The sequence below is a fragment of the Halichoeres trimaculatus genome, unplaced genomic scaffold, assembly GCF_033239565.1.
Source record: "Halichoeres trimaculatus isolate MK-OKI-2021-1 unplaced genomic scaffold, fHalTri1.1 fHalTri1_scaffold_1, whole genome shotgun sequence".
Lineage (NCBI taxonomy): Eukaryota > Metazoa > Chordata > Actinopteri > Labriformes > Labridae > Halichoeres > Halichoeres trimaculatus.
Window position 1 is genome coordinate 34,450,431 of NW_027437179.1, and position 17,671 is coordinate 34,468,101.

General features: G+C 40.2%; 1 protein-coding gene across 1 annotated transcript; it reads right to left on the reverse strand.

Moving 5' to 3' along the window:
- Positions 1-4,408: 4,408 nt before the first annotated feature.
- On the reverse strand, positions 4,409-17,671 carry ilrun (inflammation and lipid regulator with UBA-like and NBR1-like domains). The gene is made up of 5 exons (XM_074676019.1): positions 17,392-17,671; positions 14,197-14,351; positions 13,856-14,053; positions 13,447-13,751; positions 4,409-7,555 (listed from the first exon to the last, which is right to left on the reverse strand). The coding sequence occupies exons 1-5, from the start codon at positions 17,547-17,549 to the stop codon at positions 7,520-7,522; spliced, it is 852 nt and encodes a 283-aa protein (XP_074532120.1). The 5' UTR covers positions 17,550-17,671; the 3' UTR covers positions 4,409-7,519.

A 17,671-nucleotide genomic window follows, 5' to 3' on the forward strand; every position in this document is an offset into this window, starting at 1 on the left:
TCAAGTTTTGTTTCAGAGAAGACTGTGTGCCGCCAGGAGAATGCAGCTGCTGTTGCACAGTAAGTGATGATTCTTTCAACCAATCAACAGACTTTTCGTTAAGTTGAATCAGATTTTATCCCACCTTCTCCTAGTTTATTAGCCAATTACATCCTACATATCATTCAGTTGCAATGGGCTACGACATCCTTAGTTAGAATTAGCTGATTACCTAGTTCTGGGGTGCCCATCTCTTTGTATTTTGCAACCATTTAATGCAAGTGCACATTGTCCTTTTGAATAAACAATCTAAACAAAGTAGCTCAGAGGCCTCACATTAACAAGCTTCCTGTCAGATCAGTTGAATGAATCACAGTAACTGGACACAAACTATAGTCTGCATTAATACCTCTGGAAAGTCAGGTTGGCACAGACAGGAAGTGTTCCTGGAATGCTCAGAGTCGCTTTTCAGCTCATCTGGAGGCATCATAAGCTCATGAAGGAAAAGTTAAGGAAGAAGGAGGATGCCTATTTGAAAACTCATTTGAGTCAGTCTGTCAGTGTCATCAAAAGTCTACTGCGCTTCATTCTTGGTGGGTGTTTTTGGCAATAAAGGATGTTCACATTGAGTATTTTGAAATCTATTATCAATTGTTGGGAATCTCACTTAGTCACATCGGGGCTGTTGTTCAGCTGTGTTTCCACCCAGCCAGTAGGGGGTCACAGGCTGGTGTCCTCACCAAGTCCAGATCAATGGGGGGTGGGGGGTTGTTTTAGAATGAGCAAAGCATGGCCCTACTTTCAAGTCTGTTTGTCCATGAGATCCTTTTTTTCTCTTGAAAGCTTATCACTCCGTTATCACTGTAACCCGAACCCTGATCACAACCGTTGAAACAAAACACAGGTCATGGAAATTCATCCCCAGCTTTGCTGGCACTAACTGTCGACTCATGACACCCATTTCAGGTAAAATCTGGTTAAATCTGGAAGAACCACTTCCCTGGAAAAGACAGGTAGTTATTCGTGCATTTAAATAACTGGGAGTATAACTGATTTAAATGACAGTTGGGTCTGTCATGTCTGTTAGCAAAGAGGCTAAAAGGTCGACCAAAAGTTAGGCTGTGTCAGCATTTCCAATATGGTGACGTCCATCTTTGGGCTTCATAACTTGTCTTCAGAAACAAATGGGTGATGTCACAAAGAGTATGTCCACTCTTCATCAGTTGATGAGACTCAGCTGTTTATCTGGTCTACTGAAGGTAATCCCCCTGGATTATTCATGGTACAGTTTAATTCATAGACTTATTCAAATCATGTTTAACAATGTATTTGAACATTGTTTTTGCTTATAATAGTCTAAGACCTATAATTTTTCAGCTTTTGTTTTATTTTAGGTTATCTGATTTCCTACTTATTTATCTATTTTTGTGTGGTCTAGAAAAGTAAAAAAAAAAAAGTTTCGGGACATGATTTCTTTTCTCTGCACAGCTGACCTCCTGAATTTACTGAGAAGTATCATTGAGCTTCTCCACAGTTTTTATCAACAAACAAAAGACCTTCACCATTATGATTTTAGTGTTTCATATTATTCTTTCCAGGTATAAACTCTGTTTTTTTTGGGACACCTGTGTTTCATTCCTGTACTTTCACGCTCCCTCAGCCTGTTTAACTTGATGGCGATGATGAGCAGTTATCCATCATTATCAAAACAAACCTATTGACTTTAGCGCCACGAGAGATCACAGATATAATTCTGAGCTTCGGAGACTCCACGCTGACACTAGAGTCAATATTTGTCCTTAGTTACCCTGTCACACCATGTTACACAAACTCCATTCAAGTCATCGCCTCAGTGCTCGCCAGCTGCATGCACAGGGACATCACACCCACCCACTGACTCACGTACACCCACACACACTGTTCTTCTAATATAAACACACAGTTACAATATACCTGCATGACTGATGGTTACGTTTGGCTCATTTTGACCAAGAATAACCCTGAGTGGAGACAGCACAATCCAACAGTTCTAAAGAAAGATCAGTGGGATGTTTACCACTGAGAGTATAAATAATCAAACTTTACAACCTTTTGGAAAACTGGATAAATAATATTTAATCCATTCATTTCCATTTGTTAAGGCTGTTAGGAGGAAGTGAAATCCATTCCTGGAAACTTCCCCTGAAGGTGACGGGTAACAGAAACTCAAGCTTCATGAGTAGATTTCTGTGTAAATCTTTGAAATATATACAGAGTGACATGTATCAGCAGCAAACAGAATGTCACCTGATACTGGTTTATTAAATGTCAAAGTTTGACAACCAGGAAAACTTGTAGTCAGGGGCTTTTCTAAACCCTCATTTGTTAACCGCCTTTGTTATTTATTACTTTTAATCTCTTTTCCGTTCTGATCAACAACCATTGTAAAAAAAAAAAAAAAAAAAAAAAAGATTAATTGAAGAAAAGCAGGTGTTAGCTCATTCCATTCTAACTGCTTCAAAAGTTTCATGAGAACGTGGGAACATCTATTTGCATTTGTACAAAATTGAACTCATCAAAACAAGTGGATTCGCTTTTTTACACATATGTGATGGGGGGGGGGGTATCCTATTTTTTTTTTTCCTCTCTTGATATCTTGTAAAAAAAATAAAGGCTTAAAAAATAAGAAGCATTCTAGAAATAACATGATATATTTCAGTTAAGCAGAATGATCAAGCAGCCCCTCCATTTCTTAAAATAAGAAATGGAAGTGTTAAAAACTGCAGTTCCTCAAGTATCCACTTGAGACTGGCTGTAGAAGCGCATACAAATCCATTTAAAAAAGCCAGTCTTTGCTGTAAAGATAAACTTGTTTCCAGCCTGGTTCCAAAAATTATTTTAGTCTGAATAAGTAAATTCTCTATCAGCACACATTGTATGTGGTGTGAATATTTCATAAGTTGCAATTTATGGGGACATTAAACTTACAAATTTTGCCCATGTAAGGGCATGGCTGACTTAAGAGACAAACAGGTGGGCACCCTGTAGATGTCTGCAAAGAGGCTAAAGAACTGTCTCTTTACCTCAAACAAGAACAATGGAAACAATGGAAATCACACCCTTGAAACAGAGGCCAGTACAGATGTGCTAAAAATGGCAGTTCTTTGAGTATCAACTTGAAGCCAGATCTCTCATTGCAGAAAAAATAAACAACACAGTAAAACAGACAAAAAAAAAAAAAAAAAGATAATAATGCTTTTGGTGTAATGGTGCATTCCATTTGTACTCCAAAGTCAGAATTTACAGGTTCCAAACAGGGAATTTCAACCGGAATGACCCCTGATGTTGGAATTTCCTACTGGGAAGTCGGAGGATCCACACCACCAATCAAAGATGGCTGCCTTAGGTGCCTCAACAACAGTAATTAAGCTCCTGTTATATTCTGTTTATTTTCGAATTCATGACTGGTGTTCGTCGCAACAAATCAGGGGTAAACATAGTATTAATCTATGTTTATATACAGAAATATTGCTGTTATGGCGAGTCTTTCCGACTTGGCACCTGGAATGATTATAACTCTGAGATGACGTCATTACCACTCCCAGTTCTGATGCAAATGGAATGCAGCATAAATAAGCCCATTTGTCTACCAGCCCACATTGTAAGGGGACGATTTCACAATTAATTTTACTCATGAAGTTATTCACCTTGCGAGTTTTGCCCATTCAAGATTGGGACTGACAAGCCTGACAGGCAGGCACCTTGAAGCTCTAAATGAAGCAGCTAAAGGCCTGTCCCTTTACCTCATACTCTGACAAAGTAAGGTGGAGTCAGCTTTTTAAACATGACATCTGTGGATGACTGGCCACATAAACAAATAGGTGTGATCACAGGAAACCCATCCATGTATTATACAATGACTATGAAAATGACTGTATAGCATGTTTGAAGTCATAGAGAAGATTAATCACAATCCTGACAACAGTCTTTATATTGAATAGTCCCTAGTGATTTAGGTCTTCATCACTTATTTCTCTGTTGATTCACTGTAATTCATTCTTTCTAATGTTATTGGAGTTGAAGGTTTGTCTAATTAGGGGCACTATGTAGCCGTAAGCACAGAGTTTAAAGACCTTCATCTTTGCCTCTTGTTAATCAAACTTCGGTAAAGTCAGCATTTCAAATACAGTGGCAGAGATTGATTGGATTCCAAACTTTGCTTCAGAATCTTGAGATTGACGTCAAGGGGAATATATCCTTGTTTTAAAGCCTTACACTTTGATCTAATTGTATCTAAAGTATGCTCTGACAGTTTACAGTCTTGGCCTTCAATATATCCTTTGAGGTTACATATCATTTTTCCATCAAGGAGTTAAATCCCAAAAAGATGAAAGCATCTCGTACTTTCTGTCCTTAAAGAAAAGACAACATACTCCTTGTTTCAGTGTTAATTTAATCATACAAATGCTTAATTATAGATACAGGGAAAAGCTTTATTTTGACAGTTTCTCTTCAGATAAATGTGCTATTTTAGGACTATGTAAACTTTCATCTCATCCACTCACCATGCCACTAGTCTCAAACCTCCACATAGTCACAAACTAAAACCAGAGAATGAATCCAGCAATGTTCAGATTTCTCACCAGCTGACACACACCAACACACACGCCAGACACACACACAGAAAAAGAAAACTGACGTGACTCAGAGAAGCAAAGAACAGTGTATACTGTTTGGGAGGAGGACTTTCAGCTGACTCTTAAAACAAACACAGAACGCTGGTGAAGAGTACAAACTGTAATGAGCTCTAAATGTCATGAAATAACATTTAGAGGTTCGTAATTACTGCTTAGAAAAAGAAACATAAAAAACACATGATCCTCTGTGGAGGAGAAAAAAGAGTTACACTATAACAGAGCCAATTAACAAATTTTCCCTCTTTTATTTTGAAGCCCAAAATACACGATGAAATAACTGTAGAACAAAATAAACAAGGCAAAGCTGAGGTTAAAATTCAGGTGTGGTAGCAGACAGATCAATGATGTGCAAAACCTAAATGACTTATTTGAAGATCAGACATTTCTGTGGTGATAAAATGTATGATTAAGATCCATGAAAACAAACTTTAAAGCTACAAGGCCTTCAAGGAAGAGAAGATGAGCAAAAAGAAACAATAAAACTTTCCAGAAAACGCTGGTATCACAATCCAAAGAAGCTGAAAAAACTACATTTCCTTATCAGAAGCAATGAACAGACTTGTGCAAATAGCAGTAACAGAGCATCAGTGCAAATCCTGATGTGAACCATTCATTTTCATACGCAAATATCACTTAAATCAAACCACTATTTATCACCTTTTCCTGACAGAGTACTCAGCATGATGTGAAAATCAAGTGTTAAGGTTGGTCTTCTGATTTATAGCACCACCTGCTGGCTTTTAATGGGACTGCGTGACAAAACGGCAAATAAATAACAAAAGGACAAGTCGTGAGTCAGTTCATCCACACGCTGCAGAATCACTCAGAGGAACACACCCAGTAAAGCTTTCTCACTGTAGTTTGTTTGTGAACAGACACGTCATCCTTTGCCCAAGTAGTATACACCATTACAATGTCAGTTCAATTCAAAGAGAAACCATAACACACACACACACTAACTCACACTGCCATACATACTTACACATATAGGACACATACATGTGTTGACATGTTGACTCAGACTACAGTCACACATCAGGCAAAATAGATTTAAATGGCTTTTTCAACCCTTCCTCCAGCCTCACTTTCTCACATTCACTCGCTTCACCCTCCAGCATTTTTATTTTAAGGGAAAATCAACCCTAAGACAAAATAACAGAAACAAGTGATGCTGTCTGAAAGATGAGTGTACAGACAGAGAGGCTTAATGACGGAGCAGATTAGTGTCTTTTGATTTGATGTTTGAGAGTGACAGGGTTCCTACACCAGGTTGGATGCCCCAATATTTTAATATCTATACATTTGAATTTGTGGCATTCTGTCTTTTGCTCCTTTGGACAGCATGTCATATTATTGGTTAAAGCTGCTTTCAGGTGTAATGCAAGTTTACATTTTCTTTCAAACTGATTTTTCAGACTCTTGAAAGTAATGTTACTTTAAACAGTTCATTGCAGTAAATTTGAAATAAGAGGGATGCTGCAGTGTTTTTGTTTTAATTCAATTCATTTTTATTTACCTGGGTTGTTATCTTTAAGTTGACAAACCCATTAAGTACGGCCTGCACCAGAATTTCTTGTGGGTATAACATTTTTTTATTACCATTGTCCTGAAACCCCTGACTGTGTCTAAGCTGTGGTGCTGTCACTTGCCACTGGCTGGAGCTGTAGCTCAGTAAATGCTAACCGCCATGATGCTACGGCTCTGTACCATCTGGATGTAAACATCTTGAACTGCAGCGAGGTTTGGCAGTATTTACATCTAGAAAATGTAGATTAGGTTGTATGTCTCTTCAAACTGGAACATGACTGGAGCAATTTGTAACCAGGCATGAGGATGTGACCTTAAAGACTAAAGGTTGGTGCTAGATCTGCTAGTGTTAAGCCATAAAAGACAAACCAATTTGACTCAGTGATCTCATGTGTAAAATTAATTCTGCTCAATTTTGAGGACAATTTGTTTATAACATTTGGACTAGCAAATTAATCAGGATTTAAATTTTCATTTGAAAGACCTGGAATTAATTCAGAAAATCCCCATCAGGAATTTAAAGCACTAAACACAAAACTTCACATGGACACCACTTAGCTCGGAACAAATATCAAAGATTCACACCAGCTAAAGTCAGGTATTTGAGGTGACAACACACATTCATTGTGAATATTTCTACTTCCTTCACCTCTCTCACCAGGCTTAATTAATCCAACAACACTGAGCAGTGTTATGAAATGCTCTCATGGAGTAAACATTCCCTTTTGTAGCTGAGGGAACATTGTAATTTGCCGACAGTAATCCTAATTTTGTAAATTATCTGTCTGGCTAAACGTGTTATACTTGTTGACATACCAGGTACCTAGCAAAGTGAAAATTGACTGAGGCTTTCGTCAACAGGTGAAAAGAGGAAATAATTCATAAACTTGAATGGAAGAAACTATTTTTCCTAAATAACATCAATTTTATACCATCCTCTGCTATTTAACGAACACTTCCAATCCGGTGTATGAACCCTGAAGACAACAAAATCATGAGTGGATTGTTTAGGGCTGATTTCCCTTTACTCAGACGCGTCTTACAGCTGAAAAAAGTAGTTGAGTGTTTGTAGTTTTAAGGGTTTGCAGCTCTCTTTAATGAAGCATTCACACATGCGAGTCCGGGTGTTGATGTCAGGTGGGGTGTTTCACTGTAACAGATGTAATCCAGCACCCCACTCTAGTTTGTGTTTCTGTGGAAGGGGCCATGAGGTCGGGGAGAGGGTTGTCATGAGTCAATAGAAAACAAAAGTTTTTCCCCCCTCCGCTCCTCTCTATTTAAGGACTTCCAGGGTGTTTTGCTCGTCATCCACAATGAGAGGGGGGGTCTTTGTCGTTCTAGCTCTGTCCGAATGGATAGGGTCCGTGAATACCCTGGAAAGAGAAGACGCAGAGTTAGAACAGAGACATTGGAAAACAAATAAAGCCAGCAGGCAACAGGGGGCGCATGAAAGTACAAAATACATGCTGCGCTTGATGCATGTAAATAAATACAATCATGTGAAATAAATAACCACGATACAGTCCAGATCTTGACATTAAAACATCCTGACATATTTTTCCCACATCGCCCCCTAATGGAGAACATTTTCTTTGAGAAGACACAGAGTTTGCTGATGTTTATGCAGCACGTAACACTGCAGAAAACTGATCACTTTTCATCTGGTATCAAGAGACATCCGAGAGACAGGTAAGGTTTGATTTCACAAGTCAGTAAAGATGGTGCAAGGGATGTTTGACCACATGTAGTGACTGATTATTTTACAGAAATAACTAAAAGAAAAAGTTAACGAATAGAGCATTCATATGTTACTTTCAGAGTTGAACATTTACATGAAAAAGGCCCTTTTTCCTGTCCCTCTCTGTTTTCTCTGCAGAGCATGTGATTGTGGATAGACCCTTGTGTGTGTGAGTGTGTGCATTTGTTTGGGGAGGGGGAGTAGAGTAAGTGAGGGGAAATTTTCCATTTATCGATCATTGATGTCATTCAAACCTAAAAACCTAACAAGAGATGCAAATAAATAAATCCATTCAGGCCTGGCAAACATTGCAGTTACTTGAATTTTTAAACTTCATGTTGTAGAGAGATTTGCATGAGTGAATTATGAGACAAAAATGTATCATAAGAAGCTAAAGAGGGTGGAAGACAAAATAATCCTTCACTTTTCTCCTCAGATTAAACACTACGAGTAAAAGTTTCACATATTGTTTAGGCACCATTAAAAATTTCCACTTTGCACATACAGCATGAGAGCTGCACTGCTCTCTGCTGTCGTCATCAGTATCAAGGCAGAAACACAACCTGCAGGACATGTAGGACGGAGCCAAGTCGATGTCTATTCTGATCAATGCCCCGGCAGGCTGACAAAGCCAAGAAGTCGCCAACAGCCCTGTTTAACCACCAAACAAACCATCAGCCAAAGCTGTGAGTAAAGGCTCAGCTATGAACGGTATGAAGAGATGCTACTGTAAAACAATTAAGCCGCCCCACCCAAAGATCAAGGTGATTCAGAGACATGACAGAGCATTTCCTCAACAAAGGTCATAGATGTGGTTAAAAGACACTACAGCTGAGTATTATGATTTCTGGCACTATGAAGTGGCGATAAATTAAGGGACCACACGCCAACAGGGACTGCCATGTCATCACGTGATCTTCACAGTCCATGTTCAAGTATGACATTCTCCTTTCAAATAATTAGTACTTGGTTAGGAGCTTTTTTAAGCAGTAGGAATCATTTTACACCCAAACAGGATTAAAATTGACAACTTGACTTCCATACAATACACAGGGGAAAACACGTCCAATTTTGGCAGGAAGTCAAACATGAGGCCATATTACGCTGCAGATGGATTTGTTGACACTTGGAAAGAGAAGGGCAAGAAGCAAAGTCATTGCTGGTCAAAGCCATCTTAAACACTGTACTGCTCTGCTGTCTAAAGTGTCAAGATGGCAAAGACCGACCTGTGTTTCATCTTGAAAGATGTGAAGAAGACCACTGTTTAGGAGGAATTAAACCAAGTCAATCACAGCTGGGTGTGATGATATTGAGCACAGAGAGGGAAATGAGAGAGGTTGCTCTGCCAAGGCTTTGCCCCCAGAAGTTCCTGGACATCTAAGACCCTGTGTACACGACAGCATTACATCCAAAAACACTACAACGCTGTGGTAAGCATGCCAGGCCTGTAGTTGGCACTATAACTCTCTTGTCCAAAAGCCACTTTTGGCATATCTCCACTGAAGTAGAGTTGGGAAAATCATCTGGTGTATTGGTGAAGGCTAAGTGCAGAAGTGGAGCAACATTTTGTTTAAGGACAGTCAGCAGATTAAGCAGCACAACACAGTAGTTCTTGACGATCGTAACAGCAGTACTGTTGTGTGTGTGGAGCGGAAAAGGATGTCAGTGTTTTCACTGAAAACAAAGGCTTACTGTTTACACGGCAACGGTGTCTGCAGCGTTTCAGAAAAATTCGGCTCTGGAGGCCATTTTCAAAAGTTTGCGTTTTAGTTCGACTAAAACTCTTTTTCTGTGTAAACGCTAGGGTTGCACGATACATCGATACCGAGAAAGTTTTGATACCCCCTGTTTTCAAAAAGTAAACAATGCCACGTGTTTTAAGTTTTGCTACCCTGAGACATTTTTTCGTCCGAATCAGAGACATCTTGACTCAGGCAACTTGTGAGTCTACAGCCACCGAGCTGGGTCCTCTCTCCTCTCTGAGGAGTTGGTGGAGACTTGCTCTCTTTCCACAGTGTGTGTGTTGTTGTGAAGTTAGACAGCGAGCCTGTATTAGCATCGGGTGTCAACGCTTGGCCATTTTCAGTCCGAAAAAGTTGTTAACGTGCATCTTAATCATACGGTCTTGCGCTGACTACCTCACAGTTTGATTTCTTAAGCTGCATACAAAAGATCCAGCGCTCCTGTGAACCAGCTGCAGCTTGTCAAAAAGCCGGTGCACGGTGCAAATTTGGCATTACTTTACTTACCAAGCCGACAGTCGTGGCGGCTTCGTAAGCTTATATACGTAAAAATGCTCTTAATGCGCTTTATAAAGCTTACTACCCACACACACGGAGGAAACACTATGAACACAATGAAGCGCCTCACCGTTCAGCATCCTCACCTGCTCAAAGATGTTTAAGGTTTTGCCATGGTATTGATTAAGTATCGGTATCGAAATTTTTAGGCAGGTATCGTAGCGAACCATAATTTTGTTATCGTGACAACACCTGTAAACGCAAGGCCGAAATGCAACAATACTTTTGCATTTCACCTTAAAACTGTTGTTGTGCAAACAGAGCCTAAAAAGCAGCACACCCCAAGTCGTTTTCAGGGGTAAATTTCTTGCCCTAGAACTAACTTTAGACCCTAGTATCTGCTCAATCTTCATGCTGTTTTGGTGGAAAGTCCCTAGTTCGTGGGGAAAGTTCCTGACGCGGAAAAACGCCCTTTAACAGAGCAAAACAGACATAACATAAAAGCCCAAACAGTGTCTGGCCGTCAAGTTTGCTCCGCAAACTTAGCAGGACAAAAGCAGCTGCCTGTGTCAAAAAGGATGAGAAGTTACAGAGACCACATTATAATTTCTGTTAGAGAACATCTGTAAAAATTGACTCTCACACCAGCCATAGGAGGATTAGAAGTCTGCTGGAGTTCAAGATGTAGAGTGGATTCACATCTGACAAGCAGCAAAGTCAGCATTACAGTCTCTAATCCAGGTGAGGAAATTTAACGCACATGAAATGATCTGACAGCAACAGGTTGATGTGCTTTATCTTTGTGCATGATTTGATTAAAGTTATATTAATTCATTTAAATGCTTAAATTTAATTTGTTGGATCAAATCAATGTGTGTGTTGACATGAGGTAATGAAAGTAGAGGAGGTCTGAGCACAGGCCAGCAGGGCACAGAGGAGGAGAGATGATACGGAGCAGCTGGACCTGGTATGACAGTGCCACAGTAACCGTCCAGGCTGCAGCCAAATCAGATTTATCAGATATATAAGACAGACTGTCTACACTGTCATTTGCAAGTTATCAGATTGGATTGGTGTGTCCAGGCAACCTTGTCTTATCAGCATGAGTAGCTGTAGTAGGCATGTGTTTAAGTAGCTGTATCTGCTGGAGAGCAACATAGAGGCATGAGGAATGATCCATCACCTGTCCCGATGAACACACGTTGTTCTCCTGTGGTGCAGATTTTTTCACTACTACACCAGAAAAACTCAAAGAGCATCTCTGAGTGGCACTTTGAATCTCATCAGCTCCCCTGATACAAATTTAACACCCTGAATTTGTCACTGCTGCTGAGTGTCACAATGTGAGACACTCAGAAATCTCTTTCAAGTCCTGTAGTTTGGTTGGACGGAGCCTCTTCACTGAGACAGAGCTATAGTGTTGCAACTGGAGCTGTTTTTCAAACCATCTTTGAAAGTGAAAAACATGGCCTTAAATGCTCATCAAATATCCAGAACTTGATATGTGAACTGCAGCTGACCAGGCTGCTGTAAATGCCCCTTCGAGACAAATCCCCAAGCTTCTGATCTCTTCTCAGGCTTCCTTTTACTTTATTTTGATTAAAGATAGTGAGCCAATACCATAAAGCAAGTTTTTGGAAAGAAAGTGTGTCTACTACGATGCATACAAATATTGTGGTCCCAGGTTTTCAGTTTTACAGAGCCAACATTAAAACCTATGAAGCAGGCTGCCATAAAATTAAATGAGCACACTGATGCTCCCAGGAGGAAGAAGGCTCTGTATTTTCAATACTTCATGAGCTTTTAATACCACCCTAGAGCCAAAACTTACTCAGAGATATCTCATTAAGTGAAAGGTGGATTGCCAATAAATTTGCTGAAATACTTCAAGTATTAAAAAAGAAGAGGAAAATGTTTTTGATTCTGTTTCAGCTGCACTTTTTTTTCTGAGTAACACAGTGCAGGATGTCTGATTCTTTGGGACGGTGGTGAGACACCAGATTTCAAAGACAGGTTTTTCAAGGATAAAGACTCCATTTTCCATAAACATTATCACCCATCGTACTGAGGAAGTGAGTCTTGTGAAAGAGTGCATTTGTTTTGTACTTTTCTTTCTTCCTGACAATTTTTTTCCAGGATCAAAAGCACCCAGGTAAAAAAACAACAACAACGAACAGCTAAACCTAAAAAACAAACAAGATAATATCTAAAAAGCTTTAAAGTGATACTCCGGGATGGAACAAGTTGGGTCCTGTCAAAAGGTTAAGGGCAGAAATTACCCCTACAGCAGTGTTTTTGTGCAGCAGAAGCCCAGAGCGCTCACACCAAACACCCCCACCCTGCTCGTCTGACGGTTTCCTCTGTACTCAGAGGGGGCCAATTTTAACTTGACCAAAAACACAAATAAAAGGACTACCACTGAAAAAATCTGATATCAGTCTGCATTCACGCTTTATTTAGAGAATTTTCAGTGCGTTACTTTACACAAAAACGCCGCTAAATAAGGCTCAAGTTCTCATCGTGTCCCTTCGTCCTGGCAGACTACCTGCGTTTGTTTATATCTGGCACCCCGCGCGCGGACTGATACACTAAGCGGCGAGTGCCTCGTAGCCAGCTGTGGCTCTGCGTTTTACGACTCAATGAAAACTAGAGCCTTACTTAGCTGTGTTTTTGTGTGAAAGGAACGCGCTGAAAATTCTCCAAATAAAGCGCGAATGCAGACCCATATCAGATTTTTCCGGTGGGAGTCCGCTTATTTGTGTTTTTGGTCAAGTAAAATATGGCCCAGTCTGAGTGCAGAAGAAACCGGGAAATGAGCAGGGAGGGGGTCTTTGGTGTGAGCGCTCTGGGCTTCTGCTGCAAAACAACACTGCTGTAGGGGTAAATTCTGCCCTAAACCTTGTGATAGGACCCAACTTGTTCCATCCCGGAGTATCACTTTAAGGAAGAAAAAAAATCAGAATAAGGAAGGATAAACCCATGAATTTCTTTTTTCTTCCCTCTCTGAAGGTAAATCAGCTTCTGCTGTTACTGCAACATTCAGTTTTGTGGATTAGAGGATGAAATGCATCACCACTGCAGACAACCTGAAACAAACTAAGAATAAAACTGACTCTAAATATGGTCAACAGATGCTTTCCTCACTATCATTATGTAGGTTTCCTAAGAGCAGTCTGCAGCACACACAAACAGTCACAGTGAGGCTTGTAGCAGGAGCTAACCTTCTCAATGTTGTGATTTGGGTTCAAAGCTGTAGTTAAGATGCCAACGTTTGAGTGAGACGTACCTGACCATATGTCACCACAGAAAGATTGGTTTGGAGGCCATTTGAGGCTCTATTTACAGCATTATGAGACAGTCCATTTTGATCTTGCTGGATTGGCTCCTGCGTGCGCTCCCACGGCCCGCCAGGATCTCTGAAGCTGTTGTCAGTGGCATCATGCTTGTTTTTCTGCGGTGAGGCGAAGGGGTTGAAGTCTCCCTGCACGTTGCGCTGGGGCTGGGTGTTGAATTCTGTCTCAAAGGATGACAGCTGCTGGGTCACGCCAAGGAGGCCTCCGACTTCTACACTGAGGATCACCCAGATAATGTCTGTAGAGGAAAGAAGAGTAGACGAAAACTTAGAAAAAAAGGAAAAGAAAAAGTTTGAAATGAGTTGTCCAATTGTAACAGATCAAATATCAGAAGATTCCTACCTCCATAGAATAATCCGGTGGCTGTACACATCCTCCACTGGCCTTGGTACATGCCTGGATTTGTGGGACTTCGCATTTGCACACTCACATCTGATATCTCCTGTGGATCTAGTGACTTGACCATGACTGTGTTTACATGCCCAAACTGATCCCCACCAACGTACTTTAGACAGACCCCAGGAGGCCACGACTCTGCACCTACAAAGCACAAAGTTGACTCAAGTTAATACACAGCTAAAGGACACCACGACACTGTAACTGACACTCACTCACACACAATTTACACACGTATTATTATGAGGTATCAAATAAGCATGTGAGTGTACTGTGCTGCTCCACACCTGTGTTTTGTATTCTCCAGGTCTTTGTGAAAGGTGTATCTGGAGGAACCGATTCTCCTTCTCCAATTGTCACATCTTCAACAAAGGACATGGATGGCGTGTTGACGTTGGGACTTTCAAAGTCATAATATGCACCAATAGCAGCCTGCAGGTTCCTGTGGCGACACAAAAAGAAGAGCGAGGTGTTCTCTCGAGTCAGAACAAGTCATCCCTTACAAGTTCATTTTCAGCACCACCAAGAGTGAAAGTGAAGAGTGAAAGTGTTGGATTTGATTCTCTCTTTCAAAAGTGAAAATACATGACATGCAGCATAGTTTGGCTAGAGATATACAAATACAGTGCAAGACCCAAAAATATGTTGTATTGGACTAGACACACAGGTTCCAACTAAAGCTGAGATGCACATAAAAACACTCCAAACTATTTTCTTAGTTGGAAAAAACTCCTAATGAGTTACAGAAGACACTCCCAGGTCAAAAATTATGAAAATTCACATAAAACATCTTACATGTTCAGCTACCTAAAAGCTACAAAGCTCTGTGGCAAAGAAACAAGTATCTGAAGTAGGGATGGGTACCAAATTAGGTACTTTGAAAGGTACCGACCGAATTCTGTCAAAAGTATCGGGTACAGATTCATGTAAAATCAAAAGGTACCATGTTTAGGTACCTAAATGCATCCTTGTGACTGTGAAGGAGTGGAAGAGTAGGCGATTTTCCATGCTGGACATGAACATAGCATAATAAGGTTATATACTGAAGAATAAATACGTTAAATTGAAAAGAATTGACATTTAATGATCAAACAAATTGATTTTTTTAACCACAAAACACAAAAAAGTACTGAAAATTAGTACCGTTGAGTACCGGTACCGATTGCCAGGTACCTGGCATTGGTACCGTATCGTTTCAAATGTGAAAGGTAACCATCCCTAATCTAAAGTGATGGTAAATCATTCTCTTCACGATTTTCCTGATTGTTGTTGATGATGACAGCAGCAAAGAAATTAGTGTTTTGAGTGCTAAAATGAAAAGATGCAACATATTAGGTCAATGCAAGGAAAAATTCTTGTTAGGCTAAGGTAAAGCCTCCTGAGATCGAATCCAGTTTTATTCCAACACGACTCTGAACATTGTTTACTTGATTTCTTTAGGAGAGACTTGACAAAACATGATTTTTTAAAATCAACATCATGATTTAGCTTTTCTGATACCCCCATGAAAAAAACTGTGTATTTTAGGCTCATATTGCAATCATAGGCAGATGCTAGTTAAAGCAAATCCGCCACTCACAAGAGAGTAGCTGAGCAGCGGAAACAGACCTCAGGCTGATGATTTCTATTTGCTGGACATTAAACTGGATAGTGGTGAGAAAGATAAGGCTGGGAGAAGCTACAGTTAAGTTCATTCAGACATAAAAACCCTCGAATGTCCACTAAAGTTTTGATCTAATGAGTGAAGATGCCGCCTCAATTGTGAGATCTGGTATGGGTGAGAACATCACACTAAGACTCTAATCTAAAACCACACCTATCTGATTACTCCAGACGCTTGGCTGTTTGGATTAGGGTTCCTGTAATGTTTACAGTTTGAGAGGTTTCTAACAGGAGCATCTCCTCTTCTCCAAAACAGACAAGGTAACTCATACTAGTACAAAGAACAGAATAAAGACAGGTCACATTACATTTTTTTGCAAAGGGATGTAAAATTTCTTTAAAACCTTAATTAAAAAACAGTTTTTGTCGTGAAACATTTATGGCAATCATAACACATGCATACAAATTGAGCAGTACACAAATCTTAATTTATCACAAAGGAATCAGTATATTTTAAACCACCTAATTAGCAAATTTAGGCATCAAGATCTGTACTGGGATAAGAGAAACTAGATCCACTCTAGACTGTACCAAGCCCAAAAAAAACATTCATACAGTAATTTCTATACAATGACATTGAAATTTGAGTATAAACTCTGAGTAAAGTGGACTTGAAGTAGTCACCTGAGAGCAGATCATGAGACATATTACATCAGAGTGTGTGACTTTGTTGGGAAACCCCTAATCTAGTGTAAAAGCAGCTTGGAATGACAGTGTTCAAATAAGACCTGACAAGTTCCTCATTTATTCCCTGCAAGGCATTTGAAAACACAAAGAAACTTGTTTTTGTGGAAAGTTTCAACCCCTGGCTACTGCTATCACGTGATCATGTCATCTCTGTCGTGTAAATCCTGTGTCGCTACTGTTGTGAGGGTCACATTAAAAAGATGAGATCAACGCCATGAATAACTGATTGATTTAAAAACTCTAAACGTTGATAACAGATAAAGACGGTTTGATCACTTTTTGTTGCCAGCCGTTGATAGATCACGACTGATTACGTCATCAGACTAACGTGAAGTGGCTCGCTTGAGTTGAGGCTGCCCTAAGTGCGTGGGGAGACTGGCCCTGAATGCTATTATGTAATATGGCAGATAATCTACGCCGAGAGTTCCCTGGTCTTAAATTAGATATCTAGCGAGAGGGTTAGCTTCATCGGTGTTTTCAGTTTACTTCACCTTATTTTGACCTCTCTGATAGAACCAACTTTACCGTTTAATTGCCATTTTATAACGAATCTAACATACAACGCGTTTACGTGTTGTCTAAAGAATCGGAAAAAATAGTGTTACATGTAAACGTCCACAAAGTTTTTAACAGAAAATAGGAAAGTTATAGAAAATATTTCTACCTGACATGTCGTGTTGACGAAGCCTGACGTCATACAGTACTGAGATATGGCGGACCAAAGTAATTGTTGTGTTGAGAGCAAAAAAAGTTTCCCTGTATACACATTTAGAATAACTGGTTTTCCTAGCGTGTATCACGTATTGTGACATCAGACGATAATCGTTAGGTACTCTACATGTAAAGAGAGTGACTAAAATAAATAAAACGCATCACATCATATTTATCGTCTTTCACTTGTTTCGAAATGACTTACAGATCGTGAACACACCAAATTGTAGGGACGATTTAACAAACCTGAAATTCTGAGCAGTCAGGGAGCACGTCAATGCATGGCTAGCACACACTATTTCTGGATTTATTTCGTTTAGTTCTTCTAAATGTTGTGAGAACAGATGCTAACGAGCTAATTATCTTGCTATGTTAGCGTCATGCTCCTGCCCGAGAACAGGCCCACGTATCCCCGCACTCACCAGTTGGTCATGTCCAGGAAGAAGGCGCAGCCGGCTGGATTGAGCTGGAATCCCAGCAGCCTCTGAAACTCGGAAATGAGGACGTCCTTGTCCGTGGTGCCCATGCAGCTGAACTTCTGCATGAGCTCCGCGTCCACGTCCATGTCTGTGCCCTCCATGGGTGGCGGGTGTCCCGCAACAGAGACGGGGTGGTGCGGGGGTCCTCTCAATTTAGTCCGAGGCCTTGTCCAGCCATAACAACCAGCTCAACAACAACAACCGCCAGTGCGCATGGCACAAC

What these genes read in the sequence shown, in the direction of transcription:
- ilrun (XM_074676019.1), bottom strand. Translation starts at nt 17,549, where the DNA reads ATGGAGGGCACAGACATGGACGTGGACGCGGAGCTCATGCAGAAGTTC. An exon ending in CTGGAGAATACAAAACACAG is followed by an intron (nt 14,054 to 14,196) that starts GTGTGGAGCAGC and finishes TGTGCTTTGTAG; the next exon opens with GTGCAGAGTCGTGGCCTCCT. An exon ending in CTGTGGTGACATATGGTCAG is followed by an intron (nt 7,556 to 13,446) that starts GTACGTCTCACT and finishes TTCTCTTTCCAG; the next exon opens with GGTATTCACGGACCCTATCC.